The following is a 26,984-nucleotide window of genomic DNA, read 5'->3' on the forward strand; positions in this document are numbered from 1 at the left end:
CCTGCTCAGAAGCTTATCTCTGTAAATGAGGAACCACGCGAAAGAAGTTCCTTAGCTTGTTTTCCTGAATTACACATGTAAAGTTATTTTTCCCACCATAGTTTAGCAGCATGAGGGATAAGTTATGAGTCAAATGTCATGAAACATAACATGCTTTCTGCCATGCCTCTTTTTTATGCAGTGTGACTTGTCTTTTCATCCTCCTGAAAAAGTCTGTAAATAGCTTTTGACACTCTGATGTATGGCAAAGGCAGCTTTACAGAGAGGGATGTAATTTAAAGTTCTTGGAATCTATGGGCTTAAATGACTACAGTTATTCATAATTATCAGAAACTATTCTAAAAGATAATCTGAAAACTGTGTAGTACTTTTTTGTTTTGAAACTAGCTTTCTAGGTATAGTTTGGTAACACTTCAAAATGAGCTGAAATTAACACTGATCAGGATTTTTATGGTAACTGAGAGGCACCATGTAAATTTTGGTGAAAACGTTGAATGACATTGTTTGGTTTACATACAGAAATCTGCACCTGGATTATTACTAAAGACATGAAGACCAAAATACACTTTAATGGTTCAGTTGTGCTTATCACCCTTAATGGTAATCAAATAGAGATTCAGTATTTAAAATACCAAAACTAAACTCAAAAGTATTTTACAGCTTTAAGGAAATAGAAGAAGGGGTGGTTTCTAAATACATGCTTGTCAACACAGACTTGTCAGTCATTTTTGTCTTTGAGCTCTTTATCTTTCCATTCTATAGCATTTTTGGGTGGGGAAGAGGGGAGGTTTGCTGTGAAGAATCATTCCTGACAAAAGAAAACCCACAAAGTAAATCTTTTAATCAGTGAATTCCTAATGACTAGTATTTCACCTATAGGTCCTATATTCTTGTCCTATATTTTTTGTTCCCATAATTAGTATGCCCAGTAAAAGTGGACTCTGCTCAAAAATCCCTGTATTTTTGAGAATCTATGGTGAACGTGCCTTTTATGAGAATAAAATATTATAAATAAACAGTTATTTCCCCTTTCCTTTAGCGGACTTGAATATGATGCACAAGCAAAACGAAGATGCATATCATAATCCAGAGGCAAGACTATATGAAGATAAAAGGGCTATTGTATCTGTTGACCTAAGTTTGGCTTCCCCAAGACCTGAGAACACAGAAGCATCTACAAATAAAATAGCAGGTTTTTAAGAATACTGTATTACAGCTCTAATTATTTATAGGTCTTAGTGATCAAAATTCTCTAGTTTCTTTACTCCTTTCTAGTAGTCCTATGATAGTGTTAGTGCTCTCTACCTGTGAAGTCAGTATCATGCTTCTTTCCCAAACTTCTTCACTGCTGTCACTGTGTGTACTGAAAATGTATGTTCTTATCTGTCTTGTCAGTAGTGATAACTAGTAACTGTTTTAGCACTGAACAATCAGGATCAGTATATTAGTTTTCTGGGTTCAGTCTTATCTAATCAAATCTTCATACATATTTGTTTTGCTTTTAAATGACACAGTAAAATACAACTGTATAGTAGGAGAGAAGGTGGAATAAAAGGAGGAGGAGGGTCTGCAGATGTATCACGTTACAGGTTAAGATGAAATTGGTACAATAACTAGGTTAACAAATTCTAAAAAGTTACAAGTAAATTGGGTACGTATGCAGCCCTGTGCACTGCCTCCAGGTTTTAGGGATTTTATTTTATTTTCCTATTTAAAAACTAATGGATCTTTCTCTTCTTACGTTTTGTGAGACATCTGAATGAGAGAGCTGTGGTACTCCAGACCTGCCCCTAGTCTGGGATGGGCAAAGGCCAGGATCACTGGCGGTCTCCTCAACTCAGCTTAGATGCCGCTTTTCTTTCTCATGTCTGAACTGTTGCACTTCTGTATAAAGAATTACATGGTATTTGGGGCATGGATCTACTTCACGCAATTGCAATTCAGTGTCCTGGCCACTGGCTGTAGAATAATTTGTTGTTGTTGTTGTTCCTTCTGTCCCCCCTCTTGCTCTTTATCCCTAGTACAGTGTATATTTAAGCATTTAGTAAGAAGTGAAACAGGCAAGGCCAATGAAGTAATGCACAACAGCAAACTGCCCCCTGGTTAGATCACTTACTTTGGTATCAGGACATGGTGCAGATCAGTGATGGGAACTTTTATAGTCTTGCACGTTCCATTTGATTAGTCAGGCAGTAAAGTGGCTTTGTGTAGGTTTTGGTGGTTCTGTTCTTTTGGTTTTTGTTTTGTTTGTTTGTGCGTTCTTTTTTTTATACCACCCCATTAAAAGAGGAACTTGCAGGATAGTAGTCGGCACACAGTAAGTTCATTCCTTGATACATTCCACAGTAACTTTCTGTCTCGTGTCCATGCCTTTCAAATGGTATATAAACCTAATTCTGGTTTTTTTGCATGGAATATATCTGTATGAAGTAAATCCATCCTGAAAGAGCCACATGTAAATTTAGTTATATTTTGGAAGCATTCAAACAGTGACTCCATGTAAGGAAAAATAACACTAACCTCAAAGTGTACTCCTTGGTATGCAAGCACATGCTTCTAAGGCTAGGCTGTAGCAGTAAGCACATGCATTCCTATGGGAATAAGTGTATGTGTTATTTCTATTTTCATCTGACTTAGGTGGTACAGCACCATGTAGGAAAATGTAAGGGGGGACATGAGAACAGCTACAGCTGTGTTCATCTCAGTTCAGTGGAGCTATTGCTCTTGTACATCCTTGAGGCACTGTCCTTTGGAGCAGACGTGATATGAATGAAGAACATGCTGTGTCAGCTGAAAAGTTAACACAACTTACTCTAGTTTTGCTTTACTTCCTTCCTCCTCTGCTTCCTGTAGGGATCCTGTTCTGCAAAACCTGTTCTGTGTGGTATCTGAGTTAATCCTCCTATCTAGAGCTTTTGGGACTGTATGGTTATGATGCATTCCTAATTCAGGGCTAAAGGAGACCTGATGCTTCAAACTTCATAGTATGGAAGGCATCTTATACTGGCAGAATTCAATTTTCTGACTGCTTAGAATTTTATTTGCCAGTTTTGAGCTTTGTTTTTTGTAGCATCCATTGCTATTTTACCTAAATATTTGTTCTGTTAGGATGTTCTGGTTTTAAAGAGTGAGGAAACCTAAAGAACAGAACTACATGTGCTAAGCCAGAGTAATTGCAAGCAGTAAAGTTATGAGATGTAAAATCATTGCTATTCTAATTAACTTACAGATAACATTTTTAGATACTAAACTGTAGATTGGACAGTAGAATATATGACTTTTATAGGCGTTACTTTGTAAAAAAACAACTTGCTTGGACATTATTTGTTGAGCAGTTAAAACCTGATGGTGTTCTAGGCAGACAACATAAGAACTTTTAATCCCAGCTATTGCTTTCAGCAATAGCCTTGAATTATGGCTGTCATAAACTACCTTTTGAAACAAGTATCTCAGATTCCTGCTTCTTCACTCTGGCTTTCTGTCTTAAATTTGCTTTGATTTTTATCTTTACCCCCCCACCCTGCTGCCCCTTTAGGTTTTACATTTGCACAGACCTCTCCTTTTGCTCGAGGTAATGTGTTCGGTGAACCACCATCTCCACAGCATCTTAAGCGACAGGAGTCATACAAGAACTTTCTTCGTCTACAGGTGAATACGCACACCAGTTATTGTCTAGTTAAATAAACTTTAAAAAGAGAGATTACAGTCAAAGTAAATCATCAGATACTGCTGACCAAAGACCTTATCCAATCATAGCCAATTCTGTATACAAGAGGTATACTAAGAGCTCTTGAGTCTCTCAGATTTTGCCTTATGTAAGAAATGCCTATAAAAGTGATGCTATTAATAGTTGGCTTCATTAATCTAGATTCTGTCTTTTTTTTCCTAAGTACAGCTCTCTAAATACAGTATTGAGTTCTAAAACTGTGCATACAGTACAAGTTTGCATACATAAATATGTGAAGAAACAAAGATGTTTGCCCTTGGATGTCTATGTGTTACAAATGCATGTTCATCAGAATGAAATGGTGATCAGTGAGACAATAATAGTGTAGTTATTTATTGATGGGTATATAAAACGTGATTGTTCTTCTACCAGCTTCTGGCTTCTGTCCATAATACTTCGCGTATAATCTTATGCCACAACAGTTAAGTATCAATTTAATTAAATATCAATATCAAGGAAATCCTAGATAACTTAAAAGAGTACAAATGTCATGCAGTGGTTTGATATAGATCTCTTAAAAAGAAAAGATGAAGTTTTTTTTTCCATGTATAGTGCTGCCAAAAAGAATAAAGAATGGGCAGACCTTTGGCTTCAGTAAGTCAGCACTGTGTCTAAAAATATTATAATTGTGGAAAGGAAAAAGATAATTGCTATGTCTTTTTTGTTTTGGTTTCCCATCTTCCATTATTTAATCAGTGACGAAAAATGTAATTCTGGCTCATCCGGAGTAGAGTAAGTGTTAGGAAATATTCAGGTTTTATTAGCAGCATTTATAATTAGTGTTCTTACTGGAGGGTGGCTCAGTAAATAGTGGCCAAGAAGAAATAGTAAAATATCATCTGATTTTAAAGGAATTCTGAAGCTGAAATGTAAGACTGGCCCTAGAATTCTTTCAGTTGCTCCATACAATCTTTGATTGTGCAGGTAGGTACTGCAAAAGTCCATAGAAGATCATGGTGGTAAATTTTCATCAGATTATTGCTGGCTATTGACAGGTCAATACTTCTTTGCTTTATTTTCCAGATTGAAGAAAAGAGACGTAGGGAAGAAGCAGAGCGAGAAAAACTTAGAATGGAAGAAGAAAAAGAAGAAAAACGACTAGCTGAACAGAGGATGAGAATTCAAAAAGCATATGAAGATGAACAAGAAGAGAAAAGAAAGAAAGAGGAGGAGGTGTAGTATTTTGATACCTTGACTTTTTTTCCATCCTAAAGTAACCCTTTGTAATATTTGTCCTCTAGATTAAGAAGGTAAACTGAGAAGTGTTCTGTGAATTGGTCTTTTGTTTTTAAAAGGGTCTACATTAGTCAGAGGACAGGTAGAAAATTGTATTAACTAGCACATGCTTCTAACTCTTTATGGTATGCTACTACTTGAAGTACTGTTAACTCTTTTAAGAAAATTTGTATCTTTTTATAATTGACAGTGGTGCTCTCCTTTTAAAAAAAATTGTGAGACCAATAAAAAGCTTTGTCACATTGGTGAATTTAAAAACAAAACTTTTTTTTTTTGTTAGCCTCTTAAATCTAGCTCATGGAATTATTTGTATTCTGGATGTAGCTATACAGGAAGATTTCGTAAAGCCTTTTTTTTAATTGGTCAGGATTTGTCTTTGAGATAAGAACTGCTTGTTTTGAAAGAATTCCAAGCAAATCTAATGAATACTTTTCATGGAGGTAAACTTGTGATTTAATTCTAACCCAAAAGCTTTATTTATCAGGTTTGGAAAATTGAATGAAATTGCATAACTCAGAATATCTTAAATAATTGTAGGAAAAGGACACAAGGCCATCAGAGATGGAAAAACCTTTCAGTACCCTGCAGGACTATGAAAGATCAGTTCAGGATGTAGGACTTGAAGATTTCTAAGACAGAACACTTGGCTTATATTCTAGATTCTCTTCTCAAGTATGAGCAAGTTAGCTGGATGAGTCCTGTCTTCTCGCTAATAGAACTGGTCTAGTATAGAGTAGGAAGCTAACTGGTATCATCGCTTTTCACAGACACAAGACTAAGATTGAGACTGGATGATAATTTTCTCAGTGTGCTTCTGATAGGTGGTGCATGTGTGTATGTTTTCTTTGAATCTGAATTTTTGGAAATGACTCCTACAGTTTAGCCGTAACTGGCAGCAGATCTGGGGACACAAACTGGTGTTTACTGAAGTTATTAGGAATTCTGTTAAATGATTTAAATGATGTTAGCAGAGCCAGGACTGCAGATGTTTAATATTTGCATGGCATAGTTTTTAATTTGAATGTTTGAAGTTAGCCTAATGAAATACGCTTTTCATTTCATACTAATCACTTTGATGTGTAATTTTAACTTCTCGAAGAAAAACAAAGCAAAACTTTAATAATGTCGAGTCTTTTTTGTGTACTAATAATGTTTATGTTACAGCGAAGATTAAAAAATAAAGAAATAATTCGATTAGATGAAGAGAGGCAAAAAGAGGCAGAAAAAAGAAGAAAAGAAAAAGAAGAAAAGCAAAACGAACAACTTAGACAATATTTTGAGAAAGAAAAGATGGAAGAGGAAAAGAAGATGGTATGCTTCAGTGACTTTCTAAGATACAAATACTTCTTCCTAACTTTTACAAATAACTGAGTTTTAAAGAAATTGCATGATTTCTTAGACCTCTACCTTTAGTGTTGTTCACCTCTTAGTTTATCAAGCTATGGTACACTTAGTGGACACACAGAGAACAGCTGATTGAAAAATCAGATATACTACAGTGGAAACTTATCTTGCTGATCAAATTTGTGTTAAAAAAAATAGTAAAAACAAGTAAGAGCAAGCTGCACTCTATAGTTGATTTTTATATCTGCTGTGAAGTACCATGGCCTGCTTTTCCTGAGGTCCAAATACAAATAAAAATAAGCTTATATAATTTAGAGGACTGGAGGACTGTTCATCTTTAACAACGGTGTTCTTTGTAATTTAATTATTTTCTTTTGACCTGGAATGATGTAAGCAGTCCATCAGATAGAATTCTGATGGAGAAAATCTAAGTAAATTATAGAACTCTTTCTCTTCTAGAAATGTCTACATGTCGCTCCTCTAAAATGGACAAGATGCCATGGAAGTGTCTAGAGGAAAAAAAAAAGATATGTAACTTGAGCATAAATTTTAAAAACTACATAGAAAAAAGATATTAAAATTACTATAGGTAGAAAATAAAATCACATGAAATAATTTTGGCAGTAATTTTATGCAGTTGAAAGCAAATTAAATACAAGAATAATTCAAATAAGATAAGCAAAAGCATTTTTCTGTCAAATGAAAAATATTAGCCAAGCTCTTTCTGTCCAAAATAATACTTTATTCAGAATCTATAGGAACATAGTTTCAGTCTTGCTTTCCTCCTCGCAGTTTTCAAGGCAGCCTTCTCCCATCATTCCTGCTCTTCAGAACAAATCAATAAGAAAAGAAGAAAGGATTCCCTCTTCTGAGAGCCATATGTCTTACTATACACAAGTATGATTTTTATAGTCAACATTTACTGATTTATTTAAGACAGTGCAGTGTATGAAATCCTACCAGGTTTTTAATGTTTGCCAGTTATTACTGGGATACCACAAATAACAGGAGACAGTCTTTATGTTAGCCAGTCTTACAGCTCTGAGATTTATTGTTCAATTTTATTCAAAGTATTGAAATTGTGTGTGGGGTGTGTATTTTAATTTTTTTCTGCATGTATATTTTCTGTAGAGATAAGCACCTCATTTTTGAGTGTAGATACTCTGTCCAGCTTACCAAGGTCTAGCGATCTCAAGGTTTAGGATAAGAAAGTTTACATCTAATATAACAACTCATTGTGTTCACTCAGAGAAGAACTTTGCTCAGGCATGAAGTTTAATGTTGATTCCTAGCTACAGACATTATTGTTTTATCTTAATGTTTTTGAAGCTACAAAAAGTGTATAACTCCTAATACACTTCACTTTCTTCTTTGCATCACGAATGAGTTACAGTAGTGGTCCCGAGACCACTCATTTCCATTTGATTTACTCTTCCCTGGGACAATTTTTTTTTTTAAATAAATTTGTCCTGTGAAGAGTAGATTAAATAATCATCTATGATATTTGAATCTCTGGCTACACTTCTGACTTTTTGTTAGAAATGTTTTTTTACCAACTGTCTGTGTGAACTGGGCTAAAAATTTAAAAAATGAATTTGCCATGAAAATGATAATTTGGCAAAATATAGTGCAGTTTCAGAAAATGTTTTAAGTAAGACTTTAAACCTTATTTAAAACTATTGCTTTCCTTAAATGTAAAGCATACTCTGGAGGAAGGTCAGTTTATTTCTGTGTCTTTGCAGTACTTGGTATAGCTTTGTCTTGATCTCTGAATAGTGTGTTATAGGTATTATTTTAGTAATTTGGATTATGCATTTAAAGGTCAGATTTAAAAACCCTTAGGCATTAATAACCTCTAAGGTTACTAATCTGTCTTCCAGTAGTAGTGGTAGTTAACATAAATTGGACATAAAATAAGGAAATAAAATGTACTTATGTCTGCTATATTTTCTTTCTTTGACATATTAACATTTCATATCCATTATGATTACTAGGATCCTCCGCAACCAAGGGTTCCTTCTCCACCTGTCCCTGCTAGAAGAAATCAGTTACGTGCATTTGGTAGGTATCGTTTTTGCTGCAAGCTTGCTTTCTATTACAACGAAATTGTTCTCAGTTACGGTTCTCTTTCTTGCCTGCAAAGGAATAGTCTTACAAAGTTTGCATTTCTATGTGGGTGCTCTCTCTGTCTTAATATTATCAGTGTATTAGTATGGTATGTCTGAAGTATTAATACAAAAGAAAAATGCATTTATTATGTGTCTTCATCAGGAAATATTTTTTTCTAAAAACTCTGATAATGGAATAGTCTGCATGGGAAGTGCTGGATCTTTCAGTCAGGGCACTGGTGACCACTGTGACCAGAACACTGCAAAATGGGAGAGTTTTGTATTGGCTGAGTAATGGATTAGACCAACAATGTGTAGTGAGCACTGCAGTCCTAACTCTAAAATTCTACTTTCCTTTGTTATTCTGCCTAATCCTCTGCTTCTTCCTCTTAGATTTCACTGGTGGTTTTAAAATTCAGACATGCTGGGAGGATCTCCTTTGCTCTTTATATATTGGTTATCTTGGCAATATGTGGGTGGAAAGCACTATTTTTTCTGATTCTTTTTTACACGTATAAAAGAAACAACACATGGGATGTAACAGTAAATGATGTCCTACAAATGCTAAACTCCAGCAGTCAGTACCTGGGTCCATTCTGGGGAGTTACGGCTCTTCCACTAAATGGAAGGCAGAGTGGTTCTTAATGCAGCTCTTGGAAATCGATTGACTCAGAAAGACATGAACTACATCTTCTGTTTGAGTATTTAAGCAAGTAAAACATCCTTGCCTGCTAGGTTCTGGACTCAGACTAAAAGTCAGTAAAATACCAAATTATTAAGTGTGTTATTTGGAAAATAAGGAATTTTTGAAACTGTTTTAACTTGTGGAGGAATGTTGTCCTGAGCACAAAAAAACAGCTTAGACCCAAAGTAGGTCTAAAAAGTCAACATAAGCACGTACTAAAAATAAGTGTTAAAGTTGGAACTCTTGAACACTTAAGAGAGTGCACTGAGCAGACAGCCTACTTTTGAGTCGGGAAACGAAATGAGGTCGTGTGCTTGCTGATGCCACCTCAGTTCTTGTCATCTGCCTCTGGGACTCTGAGGACTGTGTAGATTTGCTAATTTCAGAAAAAGGCTATTTACTGGCAACGTCCACTTGCTGGTGTTTCACAGCTTTTCCTTTTTTAAATACAGCGAAACACTTTAATTGAAGTTTGGATGCTTTCTGCTGTTCAGGGGGTCTGGTCCTTGTGCTGTCTCAAAATACAAGCTCTGGCCTAATTTCTAGTGTATAAAATGCTGCAATTCTTGTGTTTGTATCATCCTTGTTTTAATTAACAGTTCATTATCTCTTTTTTTTTTTTTCACCTTACATTTATGAGGTAGGCAGAAAAGTGTCTTTGACACTCTTTATTTTTAAATTATTTGTGTTAAACTACAGAGGAAAGAAAGAATGTGATAAATGAATTATCAGAGATGAGGAAACAGCTTCGTAGTGAAGAGAGGCGACTGCAGGAACAGTTGCTAAATGTGGCCAGTGATGATGATGTACCGATTACACGGTAAGAATTTCATCTTCAGTTTTAAAAGTTAGATTTTGCACAGGAACTCAAAGCTACTGTGTATTAGTAGCTAGTATTAGTTGGCTAATATACATGAGTGAAATGAAAATATAAAGATAGAACTTGTATATAAAATGTTCTTCTTTTTTTCTAATGTGTATGGGGTTTTTCAAAGAATCATACTAAAGTTTAGTGTAAGAAAGGCTGTACTGGTAAGATTGGAAGTTGCAATACTGTCTTGGAGGGTAGTCCAAAACAGATGTCTAAGGCAGAATTTTATCTCATTACCTTTTTTCCTAGGACATAATTTGTGCCTGTAAGCTGCAATACTACTGCTGATGAAAATGCTTATGAATAGCATAGTGCTGTGGTAGTACTTTCTTTCTTATTGAAAAACATACCCTTTTTGTTTAAAATATTTGGTTTACTTCCAAAATGTATTAGTTAATCATACCAATTAGTTGGAAAAGACTCATCAGATCATCAGTCTTAGTTCCACTCCGTAAAGTCTGAGGGCTTTTTTGATTTAAGTAAGTTATCCCTTTTTATAACACAATTTGCAGTGTCATTACTTTCAAATTTATTTTCCTGCTTTATCAATATTGTATTTCCATCCAACTCATTAATGTTACAGTGTTAAATTATATTCTGCTTGTTTTACAAACTTGTCAAGCAGGAGGAGAGAGAAGAATCCAAAGGACATATTTGAGATGGCCAGGCTTCGTCTGCAGGCTCCAGTAAGGCGACCTTCATCAAAGGAGGCACAAGATCCTGTCAATATACAGAATATCTGGGAATTTAATGAACTTAAATACAAAGGCAGGTAGATCTTCTTGATATTGATGAAGAAAGGTAGCGAAACATCTCTTCTTTTCCTCCATCTTCCATGCCATCCAGGATTTAAAGACAAAAATAAAAATCAGCCTCTTCACAGCTACTGCCCATATACAACATACTCTGTGGACAGCATTTTGTATGTGTGCACATCTCTCTGTGTGGCCATTTCTTCAAGTGCACACAGTTCGTGGCATTGTAATGCTGAGTTATCATTTGAGCACTCACTTAGCTTCCAGTCCTTGCTGCTTAAACTTCTTATGCCTTTGATATTATGATGTTACTGAAAGTAGAGTGAATTTGATATTTTTACCCACCAATAAAATATGATTCTGTGTAACTTCCTGTTTCTCATTTACCAGAAAAAATATTTTTTTAATATAGTAAAATTGTAAAATCATTGCTAAAGTGGCTCATCCTCTTGGCCATTATGATTATTTTTAATATTTTTATGACTTTGTAGCTAGTTTTTTAAAAATGTTTTTCAGAAACATGAGTTTAGGGAAAAATTTAAATTTTGTATCTTTGCTCTAGATTCTGAAACGTGTATGGGCTTGAGGCACATGTATCCTGATCCTCCAAAAGATGACCAGACTCTAGAGATTCAACAGCAGGCACTGTTGAGGGAGCAGCAGAAGAAACTTGACAGAATGAGAATGAGGAGAGAAACAGAAGGTAAGGAATGAATGGTCTGAGACAATTTCAATGATTTTTGTTTATTTGTTTTGAATTTAGTAAGAATTAAAAAACACCAGCTCTAGTTTTTCTCCTTTCAAGTTCACTGCAGTACAAAACAGTAAAACATCAGAATGCTGAAATTCTGTCATAATGTAAAGTGTAAAATAATTGAATGCTTTTTTTTTTTTTAATTACTGTGACTGTTTCTCTTTGGTTCCCTGAATGTAATGTTCATTCAGATATCTTTTATGAACAGTCATGAAAGAGCAGTATATCAAGTTATTTTAGATGTTACTTAAAAATATGAGTTAATTCAACCCTTCCAAAAGTTACAGTTGCAACTATACAAATAACTCAATTTTGAGTGCAAGATACAAATTTTTGGAACAGTGTTTGTCTCTGTAATTCAGACTGGCCTAACTAAATTTTGAAGAGAAAGTAACTTTATTTCTGTGGTGGGTTAGCCTTGGCTAGCAGCCAAACTCCCACCCAGCTGCTCGCCTGCTCATGTCCCCTCACTCGTGCCCCTTGGTGAGATAGGGGAAACAGGGAGAAGAAAGCTTGCTGGCCGAAGTACAGACAGGGAGATTGCTTACCAACTGCTGTTGCAGGCAAAACAGACTCCACTTGGGGAAAATTAACCTAGTTTCTTATCAATTTAAATAAATATTTAATTACTGATTTTTGAGTAGTGGGAAACAAAAAGACAAACATTAAACCCACATCTTTCCTGCCCCCTTCCCCAGGCCCAACTTCACTCCTTCACTCCTGATGCCCCTGCTCCCCTTCCTTGGTACCACCCCAGGGGTTACGCTCGGTCCCTTCAACGATGCAATGAGTGGCATAAGGTGGGACAGGTGGGTGGGTGGATGTATTACGGTCAGTACACAGCCGTTTCTCTCTGCTGCTCCTGTCTTTTTGCACCTTTCCCTCTGCACCACCATGGTCTCCTCCAGAGGCTGCAGGGTAATCTCTGTCTGCTCTGGCACCTGGGGCACCTCCTCGTCCTCTGACCTCAGGGGCTGCAGGGCTGCTTCTCACACCTTTGTCCTCACTTCTCACTGCTGTGCTTTGTTTTGCCCTTTCTTAAATATGTTTTCACAGAGGCACTGCAAGCTTGGCTGATGGGCTCAGCTGTGTCATGCGGTGGGTCTGTTGTGGTACCGGCTGTGCCTGGCACAGGGCAGCCCCTGGCATCTTCTCACAGAGGCCACCCCTGTTTGCTCCTCCCCTTTGCCACAGACACCCCATAGAATTTCAGATTGCTCCTTAGACTGTTTTTAGCCTTAGAGATCAGGTGAAAGTTTGGCACAAAAAACCCCAAACATATACGAAAGGAAAATAGTTACACCTTTCCATACTGCTTTAGAAAAACTGAATGCCGCCTCTTACCAATGGAAATGCTTTGAGGCTCGTTTGTGTTACCTGTTAATAGACCCATATGTGAGCAATATTAACAAAATTGATACCAAGATGTGAAGGGTGACGGTTACTTGTAGGGTGTTTTGTTTGGTACCCTGGTGACTGTTAAAAATGATTCCTATTCCATCTTTGACAGATGTGTTGGTGTTCAAGCAATGTGTGCAATATTGCTTACGGATAACATAACATCGCAGTTGCAAATAAGCATATCTATACTACTTTCTGTTTTAATTACAATCTCTTGAATGTCATTTAAAGCCTAAATGGAATGTATAGGGTTGTCTTCAGTATTCCCCTTTGAAATTGACTGAAATGGTGAATAATATTTCACCAGCTTCAACTGAGATCTGTGTGGGGGTTTGTTTTGTTTTTCCTCCATTAGAATATTTTTCAGTAGGCCAGTCTGAGAAGGCTTTAACTTAATGTTGTCTGGAGAGGAACCTCCACCAGCTAGAAAGCAAATTTGCCTTTTTTCATTAATTTTGAGGACAAGCAGTCATTTTAGCCATATGCTAATGCTAAATGGATAATGCAGGCTTACACGGTGACAACCTAAAGAGGCATTTCCTTGGACAATTTAGATTAGTTGGTAGATAAGCAGCTGACTTTTAAAACATTTTTCCACTGATGCTTATAGAGGATCCTTGAGCAGTCTTTCCTCTCTCTTCCTCTCTCCTACTGCATTACAACATCATTTAACTTTATAGTCTGTCACTGTGTACTGAGCAAGAGGATTAATTAGTTGCCATGTATCTCTACTTCCAGTTTATTCTCCTCGGAGACAAGTTCATCATCTTCCCCTCACTGAAAATAGATGAGTGGTTTTATTGTCTGATTTAAGGCGGAAAGAAAGATGAATTAAAATAATATGTATTTTTGTACTGTGGATGAAATGTCATGTTATAGGCTGTAGTGGCAAAGGCTTACCTGTTTTCCCACACTAGATGTTAAGTGTTCTTTACCTTACATGCTTTATAGACTGTTTTCCCCCTGATATGCTTTTTCTTTCTTTTTTTTTTTTTTCTCTTTATGTAAAAGAGAAATATGGGGACTATTAGTAGAACTATAACTTGAGAAAGTAATGATTTTTTTAAATGTCCCAATTTTTTAAATGCTTTCTGTGTCCCTGTAAGGCAGTCTTTTTTGCAGACTTCTGGATGATTATTATTTTGGGGGATAGGAGGGAAAGGTGCAGGAGCAGGTTTGATGTTGTTTCGCTGCAGTGCTGGGCTCTGCTTGACTGGAGTAATATATCAGGAATGAGCTGGTTGTCAGTCCAGGAGGAGCGACAGCCTGTGTGCTATGGTTTTTGATGCTAGACAGAAGGTGAGCTGCACGCTGAATAAGTTTGCTAGACAGAGATGCAAGAAATAAAAACTATCTTAATAAATATTTTATTTGAAGACTTAAACCAAATATGAAGAGTAACTTGTTCCGGCAAACAGATATCTGGAATACAGAATAAATATTTTTTTGAGTATCCATGAGTTTTAACTACAGAACTGTTGTAATGTTTAGCTTCACTACATATAAATAAGACTCCTGACTCCCTCTGTCTAGCTCTTGATAGACCACTAAAAATAATGACAAAACCCAAAGTGGGGTCAGGAAATACATGGCTCAGGTGATCCCTAATCATGGAAGAAGTAATTCATTTTTAGCTCTCTAATTTTTGAAATTTGATACAGTATGGGTTTGTTTTTCTACTTAGTTCATAGCAAGTTTAAACAAAAAATGATAAATTAGAGAGATTTCTCTCCATTATTGGGGTTTTTTGTGTCCTAGCTGTGGAGTTCAGATGGAGTTTAAAGTGTTGCAGTTTAGCACTAGCAACCACTGGGATGCTGAATATCATTAACTTCCACTTTTTTTTTTAATTCACAAATATTTTTATAAAAGAAAAATATGACGTGTAAATTTTAGTATGTGAAGATGACAGCAAGAAAACCAAAATATTTATGCTAGGGAAGGGAGGGTCATCTTTATTATAGTAAGAAGGCTGTCAACTTTGAGTTCTTGGGTGCACTTTGGAAAGTAGGTTTCTGTTTAAATGCCTTTTCATCTGAAGTTACTTTACCTGGTGTGTTTTCTCAGTACTGTGTTCCAGCTGCATTAGGATTCAGCAGTGTGCAGAACATGATGAAACAAACATTTCTTGCTAGCTGTGTGGCTGGATATTAAGATGCAGTAATTCAAATAATAAAGATCTTAGGGTATCAACAAATGAAACATAAGAGGGTAAAAGAGAGAAACCAAGTATTCATGCAGCAACCTTTTGTGCCCTAATGTGTTGCTCTGATGACTTAAAGCATGCTGCCTTCCCACAAATTGATGTTTTTTACATTATTCAGTCAACATTTGGACATGACCTTTCTATAACAAGAGTTTACAATATTGTTGTAAACGTAGCACAAAAGTAGTTCTGACTGTTGCAGTATAGAGAACTTTTTCAGAATTCAGCACAATTTAGTGCAATTTTAGCATTTAATGAAGTATGATTAAATCTTCTTAAAAAACCTGATTTTTGATAGCCACAAAAATAGTTATGCTTCCTTTTGCTGGATAACAAATCTGTTTTTGAACAAGATGGGAAACAGTTGATTTTTATTAGTGATGAATAATATAGTTCTAATATGAAAAGTATGTTTGCTCTTTGGGAGAGACTGATGAATCCAGCCTTAAGAAGGGCTTGCACATGCTCAATGTTCTTAGAAATAATATACTACCAAATTCTGTTTTATTTCTCTGATTCTACTTAAATTGATGTAAGGAAAGCAGAATAAACGTTGCATTCAAATGTTTTAAAAACATTAATTAAAATGTGTGTAATTTTAAAGAAGTAATGCATAGTAGTCTTCATTTTTGTAATAATATGCTGATAAAAATTTTAATATGTCTTAGTATTAACTGTTTTTATGTCAATACTATTGTTTTGTCCCTTGTCTATGTGGCTTTTGTTGACCAAGATGATTCTGCTTCTGGCGGTAACCCACAAACCATGGGACTGGTAAGAATAAAACAGGGTTGTGGTTTTTTGGTGGGTTTTGGGTTGTTGTTTTGGTTTTTTTTTTAATATTACTTTACCTTTTTCAAGTGTGAGAAATATTGTGTCTTTCACAGATTTGGAGAAAGGAATTACACTTAAGTAACAAGACAGCAAGCTTATTTACTTCTCTTGCTTGTCAATACAATGAGTAACAGTTTCTTAAACTTGACAGAAGTTGTTTATCTTTGTATACAGAGATGGTTTGATTCTTTAACTCCCTTCTTTTTATATTTGTTGGTACTTATTTTATATTCATATGATGTTAGATTGCTGCTGGGGGTGGGAATTAGTAGAAAAAGCCAAGCCAGAAGCAGTTGCTCTGAATTCAGGTGGCTTAAGTGATGCACGTGGCAATCAATAATTAGATCCGTTGTCTCAAATGAGACATTTATTTTCTGACTTGGTGAAAAGAGCGAAATAAAGTGTTATCAAATTGGAATTCTGCACTAACCCAAATTACAGAATAACAGAGTTCAGTTGTGTCTCGTGGGAGTGTGAAACCATACAAAATGGAAGACCGAGCAAGAGCAAAGCCATTAGCCTCAAGGAATTGCATGCAGAAATGAAACGGTTTTTATTTAAAGAAAAAAAATCACTGTAGCACATTTTATAGTTGTAATTTATTGCCTGAAATTCTTCTTCAGACCAATGCTTTGCAGTCAAAAATTTGTTTTTTCTTGTTCTGTTTCCTCTGATAGTTTCTACTGCTTTGATTTCAGAGTGGTTTTCAACATAAATGATTCCATAGTAGAATTTCTGTAACAAATGGTTGCAACTATGCAGTGAACTACAAGTATTACTCTTAGTGCTTGTTATTACTATGAAGAAATTTGTCATTTTAACGCTTTAATATCAAAGATTGTATGTGGTGGGGTAAGTCAAACACAAGGAATCATTCTTTCTTTGATCAATACTTCATACAAACCTTAGATGCAAAGCTCACTTGTAGCGCTGACTGTTCTGAAACTCAAGCAGAGTGACGAGGACATACTTCTTGATGGAAAAGTCTGTGTTACAAAAATCACAACAACAGTTGCCATGTGTAGGCAATTTCAGCAAATGGGATTACTACAGAAAAGTAAAAAAAGCATAATGCTTAAAGAGAACGTGAGTTATTTAAAAATGTATGGGTTTTTTTATAGCCACAAAGTAAGAAACAGTACAGAACACTGTAGAGGTGCTGTTTGTTTTGCAGAAGTTTGGCAATTAATTTACACTAATTATAATTTGGCCCCAGAAAGATATTGAGGCATCTGAATTTGCACATCTTCTGTTTCACTTTTGTAGTTCAGGAATGAATCTAATGAACTCTTGAAAAATTCACTGTTGGAATCGGATAGCGCTTTTATCGGTGAGTTTACACCTCCCCTTAACCATGTTATGAGTGTACAAACATGTCATTTAATCTAATGATGTGTCTCTAAAATGATTATTACTGTTTTAAAATTTGCAGTGGGTGTAGCTATGGTGATTGTTTTAAAGTATTAGAAAATTATGCCTCCAAATTAAAATGCAGATCTTTATGAATTTGTACTGCAATGAATTTGTGTAGGTCACACCTAGAATTAATGCTGCTGCTCACTTGCCTTATACCACTTCATATCTTTTCATGAGAAAGCATCTTTCTGTGCCCATTGTGCTCTGACTGGAATGTTAGCCTTGTCAAGGAGCTTTTTTTGACATCTTCCCAGCTTTGGATAAGGAAAAGCTAATATTTGTTCAGCAAATGTGTTACAATGGTAGAATATGCAATACTCTTCTATTGTTTTGCAGCAAATAAAATAATTTATTAGCAATCACAGCTTACAATTACGAGCTGTCCATAGTGAAATACAGAAGTGTTAGGCAGCCAGTGATTCTTTTCATTTTTATTCTTTGTTTTACAAGCATGCTTGATTTTAAATATGATTATATGAGTATAAATTAGTGATCCATTCTAAATTACTCACTTTTCTACTGTTCACACATTACTTAATTTCACATAACTTGCAACATCATACTTGTAAACATTGTCACTTCCTAATCATCTGAAGTAGATGATTTTTAGTTTTCTTAAGATTTTTGTATAGAGGACTATGTGTCACATTGTCCTGTGTCTCTTTATTCAACCTGTATATGCATGTGTGTAAAAGTCCTATTTCAGATGTGTTTTGTTTCTAGTCACTAGAAATAATAAGGCTAGAACTTATTTTCTCCAAAAAACCCAACTAGCTCAGGCCTCTCTGCGTTATTTTCCATTAGTAAGCATTACAGTACCTTGAAATTCTCTTCAATCATCTATGGGAAATCATCTTAAAGGTTTTATTCTTTGCTGTAGGGGAGATGCAGTAGATTCCTGTAAGTGTTTTTTAACGAAACTAGTTGTGTTTCTCTGCACTGATGATTGTTATCTCTGGCTTTGGTTAAAAGCAGAATTCTTAATTTGAAATGTATTCAAGCTTATTCTGTTAACGTGCAAGTCCTGGAGTACAGGATAGATCCTGGCATTGGGAAGGGCACAGGATGGGGCTTTCAGGCTTGTGCAATGCATTTGGTATTCTCTGTAGTCTGCAATACATTCTTCTTCAGGTTAGGAAATACTCTTTCTTAGTTACAGCCCAAATGATGAAAGGATGCTTCAGGAGAGTCCATCAGCCTAGAATCTGGCCAAATATCCTAACAGTAGCCGGAACAGGCGTGTGGGGAAGAATATAAGGCAGAGGGCAGACATGCATCAACGCTGCAGAGTACTCTTCAGCCGCCAGTGACTTGTAGCTCAGAGGCTTCCCAAGTCAAATGCTGTGTGTTTGCATTTTGTAAGTCTTTCTAAGCTGGGTCTTTAGTAGGCTGTCATTCATGAATCGGAATCAGCATTTTTGAATCCCTCTAATTGTTTACCATCAGCAGTATTGTGTGGATAAATTTCCACACTGTGCCTTCCGTGAACTATCTCCTTTCATCTGCTCTGGATCTGCCACCTGTGTAATGGGGTGCTCCTTGGTTTTATTCACAACTTTCACAAGGTTCATGATATTTATAGTCCTCGCTCCTATTTCCTTCTTCTCCCTATCCAGCTGATTCTTGCAGCTTAGTGAGGTGATGGAGTTAACTTATGATAATATTCACACACACACCCCTTTTTTTCCCCCAGATCTCTTATGACTGTGGTGAAAAGCATGTTCCCCAGTACTGAGGTGTAGGCACTAACTAAAACTTTGTTACCCTTTGCATTCTTTGGGCTTTACAAATAGCTATTAAAATTCTGAATATGAATCTGGTGACTTCCACCCCTGAAATGAAAAGTAACTCTCATTATCTGTGGGCCACCTTCTCTGTGAATTTTGCTGCTTACATTGTCTGAGGGTCTTCTGTGAAATCCTTGTGGTGTTTTTTAACAATGTTTTTTATTTCCTAAGAAGAGCATAACACTGCCCTCCTGTTTTGAGGGTTTTTTTGACATGGGTTTAAAATCTAACTCTATTTTGTAATAGATGTCAGCATTACAAATGAATTTGTCTTTATCTCCTAGGGCTCAGAAATTTGAGGCATTTAGGAATAAAGAGGTTTATCAATTTATTTTTCCCTTTTTTCACCTCATTTGAAACCCTACAATTCATTAGTGTTAATGCAGTGATTTGAAAGCACATCTGCGTAGCAGTATCTGAATGATAGATGCTTAAAGGAACAGGTAGCATCTTACACTGATGAAACACTAAAGGTACAAATAAATTGTTCTTTAGCTTGTACTTTGTTTCTGTGGTGATAAATTCACATTATTAAACGGGTTTTTGTATTCTGAGTAATAGCACTATTTTGAATATAATGAAGTTCAACTGATCTTGTAACTAGAATTCTGGTAAGTGGATTGTTAGCCATCTACCATTTCAAAATTATGCTTTGATTTTTTTTTTTTACTTGAAACATTTGTTATGAGAGCTTGAGTACTTTTGGTGAAACTCAGGGAGAGAAAAGAGGAGAGGGGAGTAAAATTTTTATTTCTAGGGAAAAACCAACTGGTAATATGAAAGAATTTTTAAAAACATCTCTCTGTTTCTCTGAACTTCCTTGTTATCAATCAAATTTATTTTTCAAACCTAGGTATGTCAATTTTCAACCAAAATAATTGCTTAATTGTTACTTTAAAATTTTTATTTGAAGATCTTTTAAACTCATGAATTATATAAAATATTTAATTAAAATTTATTTTCAAATTGCTAGGAAATGAAAACCCCATTCTTTCCACAGTTATGATTTATTTTTAATGTCACAGTATGTCATTTCAGACAAATGCTGCAGAATTGTTCAGTACCTTGTGTGTTTGTGTGTGTGTGTGTGTATACATATTTACACACTTTTTTTTTTTTTTTAATTTAACGTGTCGGACTAGACTAAAAGCCTTTCCAAAAGGTGACTTCGTTGTCACAAAGAGTAATTGCTGGTAATAGATTCTGTACTGGTCTTGTTAAGCAGAGTCCTTTCTTTGCTCTGTTCTTGGAGGTACTAGAGGGACTGAACTAGAAAACAGATCCCCCTGTCAACACCAAGCAGCAGCAAAGCCATAAAACAGCCCCCAAGCCATGGTTACTGGTGCTGGAGAGAAAAAATGTACTGTTTGAAACAGTTTGTATGTGAAGTGGTTTCCAGAATCAGCAAAGGAAGGGGAAATAGACAAAACAAGTGTGAAGAGACCTTACCTTAGGGTTCATTTATATTATAAAAATAGATTAAACTCCCCCCACTGTAATGCGATAGACATATGACCAAAATTTATTTAGTTATTTATTTTTGTATGAACAGATTCTAACACTTTATTACATGAAAAGGCTATGATATGACTAAGGATATGTGATTAAGGCATTGATTATGTTATCATATTCCATGTAACATTATTGTTCCATGTAAGGTTATTATATATTCCATGTAACATATTTTCATACATAATTTATTACATGATTGTATCTTTTTATGCCTCTAACTTGCTTAGTGTTCTCTCTTTCAAGCAGAGATACTATAGTCATTAGAGTATTCATTTTCTTTAAAGGTCTAGGTATAAACAAGATGTGGTGAAGTAAGGTAGGTGGTGGATTTGCAGGATGTGAAATGCCTTATCCTCTACCTAAGAGAGTTCTCAATATATATCTCAAGATATTCCTTGCCTTTGCTTGAAGTTCATCCCTTGCTGCTGTTGTGGTACCTTGCTCTTTTGTCTGCGTCTGGATTATCACTGGCTTCATGCAAGATGTCCTAATGAATACATTCCTTTAATTCCTGTGATTAAATCAAATACAATATATTGGCTCATTTCAAAACATAAACAGGTTTGAACACTGTCTAGTATTTTGATTTCTTTGAAAATTATTTCACCTGTTTTTCCAGGTGCTAATGGAGAAACGTTTCCTGCCTTGGGAGAAGTTAATTCATCACCTCAGCATCCACCTTCTGCAAGGGAGAGGAGACGAATAAAGCAGAAAGCTTTGGAGTGTGCTGTATGTATGATAACTGGATTGGCTTAAATATGAAGGTGGACCACAGATCTAATGTCAGACAGTTCCTGTGGTCCCTTAATGGCTAGATGATAAGGATACTGAGGGTGTACATTTGCCCTTTTAAAAAGGATGCTGTTTAACTCAAGGATTTGTGCATTTTTGGATTTTCTGCAGGAGGATGTTCCACCAGGCCATCCGCTGTTGCTGCAGCCTGACAGCTTTTCTTTGCACTCGAGCTTCAGCCTCGATGTTGATCAGTTGAAAGGCAAGAATGAAGAACGATTGCACAGACTGACCGAGCTCCAGCAGAAATCTGCTTACTTAGGTATGCTCTGTGTAGTAGAGATGATGCAGTGAATACTAAGTAATTATAGTAATTAAAGGAACAAATATTAATAGACTGCCTGTAGTTGAACAGTGAGCAGCTGGCTCAAACGTAGGAATTATGAATAGACCTCTGTAGCTGGTGCAAGGGTTTCCCCAGCAAACTTCAACACAGCTTTTTAGAGTAAGTTTAGAGGAGGGTAATAGGGAAAAGACTCTCTAATTCCTGTCTGATCAGTCACTCATACTTGTCCTGTCCATACTCATTTTAATATTGCAGTGTGTCATAGCTAGCAGTAAGATGCAGATATCCATAGCTGAATTGTTAGTGGATAGATATGAAACTCCTGACTGATTAATGTTGATGGTGTTCCTGTGTAAGTTTATTGGCATTCCTGGGAATCAGATGTCTGTGGTCCAACCAGCATGAAGATATGCCAAAAAATTGTGTATGAAGAAGTACTTCTATTTCTAGTTAATTTGGATTTTCTATTGTTCACATAAATGATCATTCAGTATTTGAGGTTGATATTGATACCTCTTTCACTATACACGCACTTGAATTTATTACGTATGTCTTGTGACCATATAATACATCAAACTCTGGGAATTATCTCAGAGCTTCTCCATAGGCTGCCTGCCTGATGTAGATCCACTTTGTGTTTAAGGTACCAACTGTGGCAACCATTAATGGCCTTTAATTTCTCACACGGATTATGACCCAGTTGATAGTCTTTGTGCTAATGATTCTTTCATATGAGTCTGAAATCACCCTTTTTTTAGGAGGTGGTTGCTATGCTGTCTAGGCAATTGCAGTATCAGTATCCTTTTTATAAACTTAATGAGAGTACAGATGCTGACAGTTTTTCTGATTCTGTTGCTATGGGTACTCTTACAAGCACTTCATCTTTTTTTTGTTTGCTTTAACCATCTCACTGTGATTTTTAAGTCACTGAAAAAACGCCCAAGCCCATTCATATTCATTTCTGTATAATATAAATAAATGCTCTACTAATTTTACTCCACCCAAACATTTTTGCTATTTAAACTTCTTTTACTTCTCTGCCCTTGTTCCATCCCACCTCTTTTATAATTTCGCCTCATATTGTGTGAACTACACTTTTTATTTTGTTTGCCTTCTGTTGCCATGGTCTCCAGAACTTCAACCTTTAGATATATATAATTTTTGTGTGTGTGCATGTGTGTATATATATATGTCTGTGTGTAGCTTGTTCTTTGGAACACATGGGGATCATCACTCAGCATATGTGCCTCTTGGAAATGTAAGGAGATCCTTTTGCTCAGCTGTGGTCGTTAGGGCTGCACCGCTGCCTGCTCTCCTGTTGCCTCCTCATACTCAGTGACATTACCAAAAAAAAAAAAAAAGAGTCAGGCCAAGTGGTTTTATTCCTTTTCCCTAGCAGTTTGATAGAACCCTTGTGGCATCCTCTTGCTTTCCTAACAGCTAGGACTGTTATTTCTCCTCCACCTTCAGAGACACTGCTGTGAGAAAACAGCTCTGTCACATATTTAACTAAGGAACTCTAACTGGTTATCTTCCCTTTAAATGACCAGGAGATGGCAATTTACAGGCTTTGATAGATTTTTAAGAGCTGATCCTGTTGGCACAGTAAGAAGGCTCTGCTCACAGCAGTTCACTTTCCTTTATGGGACTGATGTGGGAACCCTAAAGCCTCCCTCGACTTGTTTTCTTAATTGGAAAATTAGTACATATTGGAGCCGGGTCTCCACTGTTTTCACCCAACCAAAAAACCCATTCCCATCAATGTAGACTCGGCGAGTACTTTGGGCGATGAAGTCTCTGCAAGCCAGCAGCTTTCTCCAGCAGGCAATGTATGCATGTTCCTAACTGCCTAAACAAGAGCAGGCTCAGATACAGAAGAGAGAATTCTTACAGCTTTGAGCACGCTAGATGATATGTGGCTGAGACCCTGCTTATGTAAGAGAAGTTGCCTAAATTGCCTGAGACTTTTTAGGCATTCCTCTGTGCCTTTAAGTAAAGGAATGCTGGACCCTGTGATTATCTACAGCAGGCAGTAGCACTGATTCCTGGTAAGTGCAGGCTGACAGAAGACAAACACCAATATCTGTTCCAGGGCGCTGAAAGAGTTTGTTCTCGTCTAGGGGCAGGATGGGCTGCAGTCAGTTTTTAGTGGGAGTCCAGACACCACTCAATTTCTAAATCAGTATTTCATGTGAAGGAAAGAGGTGTACTTATCCCCAGCTTCCAGATACAAACTGTGAATTAAGAAGTGGCAACTCCAAAGGAAATTCTTTGTATGTGGCCCAATTAAGAACAATTTTTTATGGAATATACAAACTGTTAAAATTCGTGATGAAGCAAGTTTTGTACTGTAGCTGATCTGTTGTGCTTTCTAAAAGCAGCACCAAATGAGCCTGATATAGTGATGTGGACTATGAGGTTATCTCTGACAAAACAGTTGTTCCTACCTCTGACTACTGGAAGATCTAATGGCTTTGTCTTGGAAGGCAGTAATAGTTAAACTCGGGGAAATGCAGCCTTCAGGCCTGAAAGTCCAGTTTGTCTCTGAACAAACACATTACCTTATTTTTATTGTTTTCTAAATATCATCTCTTAAAAAAGTAGCAAAGAGAAAATTAATTTTCTTTAGGTATTATTTTTCCTGCCGTGTACTTTTGTTAACCCCACCATAACTTATGTATGTAAAAACTGTGGGTTCCAACCCACAGGAGACTTCATCGGACCCACGATTTAGGAGACAAAGGGGTTCAGTCTGCCAGCTTTAAACCCACATCAAGTAAAGGCAATGACAGGCCCTAGAGAGAGGGATGTCTGTTTACACTTCTGATGTTACAGAGAAGTTCTGTTTTAACCAGACTGAGAAGGCTTAGAGGATGATCAGATCACCGTCTGTATGATGTGACAGAACTAGTGGATTCACTGCCAAGTTCTTTTTGAACAAAAAGTATTTGGCATTTTGTTTTAGAACCTGCATCCCACCTTAAGCACCAAGAGGAAAACTGAGCCTTCGCTCCCAAAGTATGTGGGATTGTGCGGTTTCTATCCTTTCCTCCACATCTACACACCTGGCTGCTGCTTCTGCAGGACTTGGGTTCTCACACCCATGCTTAGACCATCAACTTTCAAGTTTTAATGAGAAGCTTCAGAGAAGCTTTGGTTTAAAATCAAATTTTAAAAAGTCATCATTTTTTTCCAGAATAAAAACCTTAAGTTTGGAAAAATCATCCAAATACATACATTACATGACACTTATGAACTGCTTAAGTGAAATATTTAATCACTAAAGAACATACAATTCTGTTATGTTTTATTTGAATGAGCATGTTTCTGTAAAAATTTTATGGTTTTTTCCTAATCCAGAGTATTCAATCATAGAATGGTTTGGGTTGGAAGGGACCTTAAAGATGTAGTTCCAACCCCCCTTCTACTAGACTAGACATTTTTCTGCCTAGTTTAAAGCCCCTCCCCCCAAACCAGAACCTCCTCATTTACATGACTCAGCTTTAAAAAGGAAAGCATTGCAAATTTCAGTTGTTATAGGTGTGGGGTGTTTTGCATTATTTTTTTGTTTATATATGTAAAAATTAAATGTTGTGAATAAAAAAATGAACAGCACAGAGAAATGATAAATTTATATCATTATATGTTTATATATATATAATAAAAACTTATGTTATTTGATAATCCACACAAAAACTGTCTAAGGTATTAGGTAAGTATGATTACTGTCTGAATTGAAACAAGTAATAGTAGAGTTCAGAATGATAACGACCCCAAGTTCAAAGGCAAGGCCCTTTTGGTGGGGTTTTTTGTTGTTGTTGTTGTTGTTTTTTTGTGTGGTTTGTTTTGTAGCTAGAAGATGACAACTTACCCAGTATGTGTTTCAGAACATTGCATTAACGTTACTAGCTATGCTGGACTGTGATGTCCAGACTTGCTTGCATTTGCGGTGTTAAAATAATTCTTCCCAAGTTCTTTCCTGAGTAAGACACCGTCTATAAAAGAGTGTTTAGCCATAACACTGTAATTTTAATGACCTTATTTTTATATGCATTTTTCTATGCATATATGGACTGCCAGATTTGCCTTCTCCCTATAATAGGAGACTTTGGAAAAGCAAGACTATTCTACCGTGTCCACCCAAGTTTGCCTGTGTCTCCCCCTTGTTGATCTGGCAGGGGGAGGAGCCGTTGGCATTAGACATCAAAGACTTGGGAGTCTTTAGCTGCTGACTCTAGATGGGCCCAGTTCCCCAGAACATCAAAAATGTGTGTTAAGTAGAAAAAAATGTAATTTAAAGCATTATTTATGCATTTATTGCAGACAAATAAGCCTGTTCAATATAACAAAATGCGATCAGCTTTTGTCCCCTGTGACAGGTGTATGTTGCTCTCCTTTGCTCTCAGGTGACAACGTTTCCTTAGGAGAAGCGGATGACCTTTTGAAGCGCACTCCGCCTCACGCTGCCAGACGGCCCAGTTCTGTTGACACAGTTGCAACGGAGCCCTGGCTAAGACCAGGAACTTCAGAGACGCTCCAACGATTCATGGCTGAACAGTCAAGCCCAGCAAAGCTTTCGCCGGACGACGCGCTACCACTGAGCTGGCAAGGCCTCTCGACCGCGCACGGCTGACTCCAGCCCTGCTGCGAACCGGCTGTGCCTTGCAGCAGAGGAGGGACTGTTCAGCACTAGTGCACTTTCCAGGGTCTCTTGTAGGGATCGTTCTTGTCCATGTATGTAGTGTGGAGCCGTATGGGTAGTTTAAAATAGCAATAATAAAGTAACAGAAGCTGCAGTGTAATGGAGATGTAGAGCAGGGATAGTTTGTACTATATGACATGGGAAGTGGAGGAATAGTTTGGTGGTTTTTGCACTTTTTTATACAAGTTAAGTTTCAGCCTCAGAGCTGGAGCTACCACAGAAACAGTGTGTGTGTGTGAATTTGATATAAAATCAAAGTTAATTTTTAGCTTTGTTTATAGCCAAACTCCAACGCTGTCTGGAAATAGAGTAACCCAACAGCAGAGGTGCATTTTAAGCTTTTACCAAAAGAGTAACTAACTTGGAGAAGGGCGCTTGCTTTTCATACAGTCATGAGTGCTGTCCTGCATGAAAGCTCAGCAAACACTTTCATGGAAAACTGACTATTAGCAATGTACCTTATGTTCCCTAACCTGTTATGTGCTGGAAATATAGCTACTGTTGCATATGTTTAATTTATGGTTCTGATTTAAGAGTTAATAAATTATTTTGTTACTAAAATGTAAAA

At 36.5% G+C, this 26,984-nt stretch overlaps 1 protein-coding gene across 10 annotated transcripts in view; it reads left to right on the forward strand.

The window, feature by feature from the left end:
- CSPP1 (centrosome and spindle pole associated protein 1) overlaps positions 1 to 26,984 on the forward strand; it is a 66,839-nt gene extending 39,855 nt beyond the window's left edge. For 7 of the 10 annotated variants that reach the window (XM_069779477.1, XM_069779475.1, XM_069779472.1 and 4 more), the window contains 14 exons: positions 1,040 to 1,192; positions 3,536 to 3,648; positions 4,751 to 4,900; positions 6,128 to 6,274; positions 7,100 to 7,204; positions 8,302 to 8,368; positions 9,800 to 9,920; positions 10,594 to 10,739; positions 11,289 to 11,429; positions 15,821 to 15,861; positions 17,188 to 17,251; positions 21,256 to 21,365; positions 21,540 to 21,690; positions 26,121 to 26,984. In XM_069779477.1, the coding sequence (XP_069635578.1) occupies positions 1,040 to 1,192; positions 3,536 to 3,648; positions 4,751 to 4,900; positions 6,128 to 6,274; positions 7,100 to 7,204; positions 8,302 to 8,368; positions 9,800 to 9,920; positions 10,594 to 10,739; positions 11,289 to 11,429; positions 15,821 to 15,861; positions 17,188 to 17,251; positions 21,256 to 21,365; positions 21,540 to 21,690; positions 26,121 to 26,347 (1,736 nt within the window). In that variant the 3' untranslated portion in view covers positions 26,348 to 26,984. The remainder of the gene's footprint in view (positions 1 to 1,039; positions 1,193 to 3,535; positions 3,649 to 4,750; positions 4,901 to 6,127; positions 6,275 to 7,099; positions 7,205 to 8,301; positions 8,369 to 9,799; positions 9,921 to 10,593; positions 10,740 to 11,288; positions 11,430 to 15,820; positions 15,862 to 17,187; positions 17,252 to 21,255; positions 21,366 to 21,539; positions 21,691 to 26,120) is intronic. The other 3 variants (XM_069779480.1, XM_069779481.1, XM_069779473.1) reach the window with 2 other exon arrangements.

Source organism: Haliaeetus albicilla, chromosome 3 (genome assembly GCF_947461875.1).
Source record: "Haliaeetus albicilla chromosome 3, bHalAlb1.1, whole genome shotgun sequence".
Lineage (NCBI taxonomy): Eukaryota > Metazoa > Chordata > Aves > Accipitriformes > Accipitridae > Haliaeetus > Haliaeetus albicilla.